Raw genomic sequence first — 6,262 nt, 5'->3', positions numbered from 1 at the left:
GGAACACGGTGCGGTGGCCCCGCGCGTGCAGGGCGGCGGCCAGCGTCTTGAAGATGTACATGTGGCTCTCAAACATGATGGGCGGCACCACGATGATCTTGGCGGCGTCGGCGACCCCGAGGGCGCCCCACAGGAGCACCAGGTACGGCAGGCAGGACGTCATCGCTGCAAAGACAGAGTCCGCTGAGCACAGCCTCACAGCCCCGGGCACAGCCTCACAGCATAGCCCTGGGCACAGCCTCACCACACAGCCCCATGGAGGGCAGGAGGTTGGCCAGCCCTGAGCTGGGGCACTCACAGCAGGTGCAGGACAGGCGTCCTCACTGCTGCCCTCCAGGGCCCGGACTGACCAGGCCACCCTCCAACCTCCTGTTCAGTGTCCCGCCCAGATGAGCCCCGAAGTGTGTCTGCAGGGGACTTGGGGTATCTGGACCAAAGGCAGACACACACTGTGGTGGGCACAGCCTCACCGCACAGCCCTGTGGAGCCTCACCGTGTGGGCACAGCCTCACCACACAGCCCTGTGGGCACAGCCTCACCACGGCCACCTGCCCGGTTCCTGCCCCAGGACCCCATCCTCTCTAAGCACCTGTGTCCCTGCAGGGTCACTGAGCCAGGAGGACAGCTCACGTGCACGGCGTGCAGGCTGCGTGGGTAAGAGAGCCTTGTGTACACACTCCAGTGTGACCCGAGACGTCCCGAGAGACATGGGCACCTGGGGACCCTCAGCTCGGGGACCATCAGCTCGGGGACCCTCAGCTCGTCTTTTCACCGAGCACCAGTCCGTCCAGGAAGCTGGGCGAGAGGCGTGTCTCTCATTTAATCCTTCCATCTCGGCAGCTACCTTCCCCGCTACAACCAGGCAAACACTGACTCACAAACAACGGCTCAGGTCGGAGTTCTACCCGGGACACTTTCCCCAGGAAAACGCCCTGCAGTGTGGTCTGCCTTTCGTCCGGACACCCCGAGTCCCTGCAGACGCACTTCGGGCTCATCTGGGCCAGACACCCCGAGTCCTGAGACGCACTCGGGGCTCATCTGTCCAGACACCCCGAGTCCCTGCAGACACACTCGGGGCTCATCTGTCCAGACACCCCGAGTCCCTGCAGACACACTCGGGGCTCATCTGTCTGGACACCCCAAGTCCCCTGAGACGCACTCGGGGCTCATCTGGGTGGACACCCCAAGTCCCTGAAGACGCACTCGGGGCTCATCTGTCTGGACACCCCGAGTCCCTGCAGAGACACTTTGGGGCTCATCTGTCCGGACACCCCGAGTCCCTGCAGACGCACTCGGGGCTCATCTGGGCTGGACGCTGAACAGGAGGTCAGAAGGCCTGGTGTGTCCGGGCCCTGGAGGGCGGCAGCGAGGACGCCTGTCCTGCACCTGCTGTGGGTGCCCCAGCTCAGGGCTGGCCAACCTCCTGCCCTCCATGGGGACAGACAAGGTGCAACAGGGAAGCGTCCGCTGGCCCCGTGACAAGGGACGACCCCGCCTGGGGGGCCACCAGGTGCCAACTGCCATCCCCCGTGCTACCTGCTGTCATGGGCGCTGACGCCATACAAGCAACCAGCGCCCGGACAGAGAAAAGGTCCCGGCAGGAACTTCGCAAAAACCGGACACTTTTACCTCAAGGATCACCTACACAGACTCCTGCCATCACCACCAGAATCTGCTCTCACTCTCATCGCCCACGAACCCGTCCGCACAAACCCACCGCCCACAGTTTAACAACGATACCTTCTCAACATGCAAGGGCTGCAAGCGACCTAAAAAAAAGAAATAAAGAAAAGGAATCAGTAGCAGGCAAGGGAGAGGTGAAACAGCTGACGCCATACAAGCAACCAGCGCCCGGACAGAGAAAAGGTCCCGGCAGGAACTTCGCAAAAACCGGACACTTTTACCTCAAGGATCACCTACACAGACTCCAGCCGTCACCACCAGAATCTGCTCTCACTCTCATCGCCCACGAACCCGTCTGCACAAACCCACCGCCCACAGTTTAACAATGATACCTTCTCAACATGCAAACGCTGCAAGCGACCTAAAAAAAAGAAATAAAGAAAAAGAATCAGTAGCAGGCAAGCGAGAGGTGAAACATCGCATGTCCAGGGCGCTGTCCTCTCCCTCCAAGCGAGTGTCCAAGGACGGCGAGGCGCGAGGGCACACGGCCATTCCGAGCAGAAGCAGCACGTGACACACGTGTGGATCACCCACGTCAGATGCTGCTGCACTGGACACGAGGGCTTTAAACAGGTGAAGGCGGGGAGGACGCTGCTCCCGCAGCAGGGAAGTGCGTGACGCTGGTCCCAGGGCCTTGGTGGGAGGGAGGGTGTGGCCAGACTCAGAGACACGTCCCGGGACGTGGTCCACGGCGCAGCCTCGCAGGCCGTCTGCTCTGGTCTGGCCACTTCCAGGGAAGAAAACGTTAGGGCCCTGAAGTCCACATGTTCTGAATTCCCGGAACGAGATTCATGCAAAAAAATTCTTTCAGCAGCGTGTCCGCAGCCTGTCGCTGCCCCAAGCCCACACGGACATGGGTGGCGGGCCAGTGGTCCGCAGCACCCACGCGTGTGTGTCAAGGGGGCTGGGCACCCAGTCCAGGCACCTACTGTTCAAACTGTCACTCACTCTGTGTCCCAAACAGCTGGGAAACAAACCCATTTCTAGCCACAGAGGCCGGGGACGGGCCAGGCCGCCCAGAAGAGAGGCCCCGTGAACCTCATTCTATTCTTTCTTTTCTGTTTCGTATTGTCTTTCGGTCACGGATACGCTGTGAAAACAAGTCACTCAGCACGGTCTTTTGTTGGAACTGGTTTCTGAGAGGGAGGAGGACAGACAGACGGGAGAGGCCACGACCTCGCTGTCCCAGGAGGGGCCTCCGTGGCTACTGAGAAGCCGCCTGCACCTGCGGGGCCTGAGGAACTGAAATTTAAATCCTACGTAACGTAACCACCCGCGGCTGGTGGCTGCTGCGCTAGAATAAAGTTTTAAGAAGGGCATAGAGCCCGGCCGGCGTGGCTCAGTGGTTGAGCGTCAACGTATGAACCAGGAGGTCACAGCTCGATTCCTGGTCGGGGCACATGCCCGGGGTTGTGGGCTCGATCCCCAGTGTGGGGCGTGCAGGAGGCAGCCGATCCATGATTCTCTCTCCTCATTGATGTCTCTGTCTCTCCCTCTCCCTTCCTCTCTGAAATCAATAAAAATATATTTTTTTAAAAAAGAAACTGCTCCATCCAGACAGTGTAGTACTCCTCAGAGCTAAAAAGAAATGAGCTACGAAGCCGTGAGAAGACGTGGAGGAGCTTCAACGCACGTTCCTAAGTGGCAGCCGCCAGCGGCCACGGCCACACGCTGTGCGAGTCCAACTCCGTGCCACTCGGCAAAGGGAAGGCCCCAGACAGGGCCCAGGAGGCGCACGGGGATGATCTGAGTCAGGAAGTGACCCGGCCGTGTGACCGGTGGCGACGGGCAGGTGTGTCCTACGTCTGTCCAAACCACGGCGCGTGCAGCACCAGTGGCCCAGATGCGAGCTGTGGACGCTGGGGGATGAGGACGTGTCCCTGGGGTTCATCAACTGTGGCAAATGTCCCCTCTGGTGGGGACGCAGAACATGGAAGGGGAGCCCACTTGTGGCAGGGGGTGTACAGGACACCTCTGTACTTCTGTGAGCCTAAAACTGCTCTAAAAAAATAAAAAGCCATCTATAATAATAAAAGCGTAATATGTTCATTAGACCGGGCGACCTTCCGGATAACCTTCCAGACGAAGCCTGGGTCCCGAGTGCCAGAGGGAAGCCGGTGCCGGCAGCCAGGGGAAAGAAGGCCTACTCTTGCACCAATTTCATGCACCGGGCCTCTAGTAAAGTAAATAAAATACCTTTAAATGTAACTAAAAGTATATTTGCTCTCTACTAAGTATGACAAGCCTTCTCCTGAAGACACAGAAATATACAAACTGTGTAGAAACTCTGTATTATGTTGTTAATCCTCACCCGAGGATATTTTTCCATTGATTTTTAGGGAGAGAGGAAGAGAAAGGGAAAGACAGAGAGAACATCGATGTGAGAGAAACACACCAATGGGTTGCCTCCCGCATGTGCCCCAATTAGGGGCTGAGGCCAGGGAGGAGCCTGCAACCGAGGTACGTGCCCTCGACCGGAATTGAACCCGGGACCCTTCGGTCTGCTGGCTGACGCTCTAGCCACTGAGCCACACTAGCCAGGGCGAAACCCTGCATTGTTTTAATGGGAAACTATATCCCATAAGATGTCTTCCTTCCCAAACCACCTCTGAGCAATGTGGGCGTCACATCGGAGCGCCATCCCGAGTCTGCACCGGTTCTGCAGGTACAAAGCTCCTGCCACCGTCCCCCCGAGAGCATCATAAGGGCTCCCCACAGGGGCTGCGTGGTCTGGGCACCCCCGGGGGGCAGCCGCCCTGCACACCCTGCCCGCCCTCTCAGCGCCTCCTAACACAGAAGCTCCATGCATGCTGTTCCCACCGCCAGCCATGCTTGTCCTCGCCCCTGCAGCTGTATTCAGACCCTGCCTCCAGGCCAGCGCTCACAACCTCCCTCGCGGTCCTTCTGTGCCCGCAACGGGGCTGTGGTCAGTGGGTCTTCCTGTGACTCTCTGACGAGCTCTATTTTCCTCTAAGCCAGTGGTCAGCAAACTCATTAGTCAACAGAGCCAAACATCAACAGTACAACGACTGAAATTTCTTTTGAGAGCCAAATTTTTTAAACTTAAACTATATCGGTAGGTACCTTGTTATTAACTTCATGAGGGTACTCCTAAACTGGCCTTTGCTAAAAACGTCCTCAGTCTGATTGAGGTACGTTCGCTGAGGTCGACCCCTTCCAACTCTCCCATCCACACTCGTCTTGTATACTTGTTTCGTCTATCTCCTTTCGTTCATCCTCTCTGTATGTCCAAACCATCTCAACATACCTTTCTCAATGCTCGACACTACATCTTCTTTCACTCCACAACGTTCCCTAAAATTAACTTAATAAACTTTACTTAAAGCTTTAAGTCAACTTCGCACTGTACGTTCGCGCCCACACGTGGTATTTTGTGGAAGAGCCACACTCAAGGGGCCAAAGAGCCGCATGTGGCTCGTTGCCGACCACTGCCCTAAGCTCCTGTGGGGAGGTTCATTGCCACCCCGCCAGCTGCCGACCCGAAGGCACCGCCCTTTCCCTCCACCAGTGCAGGGTGAGGAGGGTGGAGCTTAAAACGCACCCCCAGACTCACACATGGAGGGGGGTGGTTTCTTTCATGGGATTGGCCAGGAGGGGCCTTTCCTGACACGGCGCGGTCCCTGCGCGGGCACAGCGTGATGCATAAGCCCCTGGGAAAGGCGAATTGGCAGGAATGTCCTGAGAAACAAGCAGCAGGTCCCTGTATGCCAGCGGTTCTCAACCTGGGGGTCGCGACCCCTTTGGGAGTCGAACGACCCTTTCACAGGGGTCGCCTAAGACCATCGGAAAACACATATATAATTACACATTGTTTTTGTGATTAATCACTATGCTTTAATTATGTTCAATTTGTAACAATGAAATTGGGGGTCGACTGGTGTGTGGGGAGCCCTCCTGCCCCCGCGCCCAGCAGGGGGACCCCCCCCCCCCCCCCGCCCCGCAGCAGGAGAGGACCACGCAGACCCCAGTTGAATCTCACATTCGCCCCAACCGATAGAGTTGGCCTGGGGACCCACGGCTCCGAGTTCGACTCCGGTCAAGGGCACGTCCCTCCGTTGCAGGCTCCTCCCTGGCCCCGGCCCTGGTCGGGGCACATACAGGAGGCAACCCATCGATGTGTTTCTCTCACATCGATCTCTCTCTCTCTTCTTCCCTCTCTCTTCCTCTCTCCCTAAAACCAATGGGAAAATATCCTCGGGGGAGGATTAGCAAGAAGAAAACAATGTCCGCAGTGGAATTTTAATGGCGAAATACTCCACCTGCTAAGAAAGCAGGAACCAAAACTGTGTCCACGAAACCCATGTTTGCAGAGAATGATGGTCCATCTATGCCCACAGAGAATGATCAGAACGACAAGGAAGACAGGAAGCCCACGTGAGGCGACATGGTCCCCCCCCCGTGACCAGCGGGGGGTCTGGGCTGCCACACGCGTGACCGGGCTTCCTCTTCCTGCCTCTGTTCTTCCAGGGCCTGAGGTTTTCCACCAAAACAGCCCCTCCCTCACTCGGCTCCCACATAAGCATGACCTCCCCTGGCGCGAGCCTCCCCCCAGCGCAGG

The 6,262-nt window shown here is 57.6% G+C and overlaps 1 protein-coding gene across 1 annotated transcript in view; it reads right to left on the bottom strand.

Moving 5' to 3' along the window:
• The window catches only part of UGT8 (UDP glycosyltransferase 8), a gene marked incomplete at its 3' end in the record, with an annotated part of 38,256 nt that overhangs the window by 18,277 nt on the left and 13,717 nt on the right, over window positions 1-6,262 (bottom strand). Inside the window, exons 2-3 of the mRNA XM_014550538.1 lie at window positions 1,741-1,769; window positions 6-165 (exon numbers count right to left, since the gene is read on the bottom strand). Coding sequence (XP_014406024.1) covers window positions 6-163 — 158 coding nt within the window. The remainder of the gene's footprint in view (window positions 1-5; window positions 166-1,740; window positions 1,770-6,262) is intronic.

The sequence above is a fragment of the Myotis brandtii genome, unplaced genomic scaffold (assembly GCF_000412655.1).
Source record: "Myotis brandtii unplaced genomic scaffold, ASM41265v1 scaffold603, whole genome shotgun sequence".
NCBI lineage: Eukaryota > Metazoa > Chordata > Mammalia > Chiroptera > Vespertilionidae > Myotis > Myotis brandtii.
This window is presented reverse-complemented; position numbering and strand designations above follow the sequence as displayed.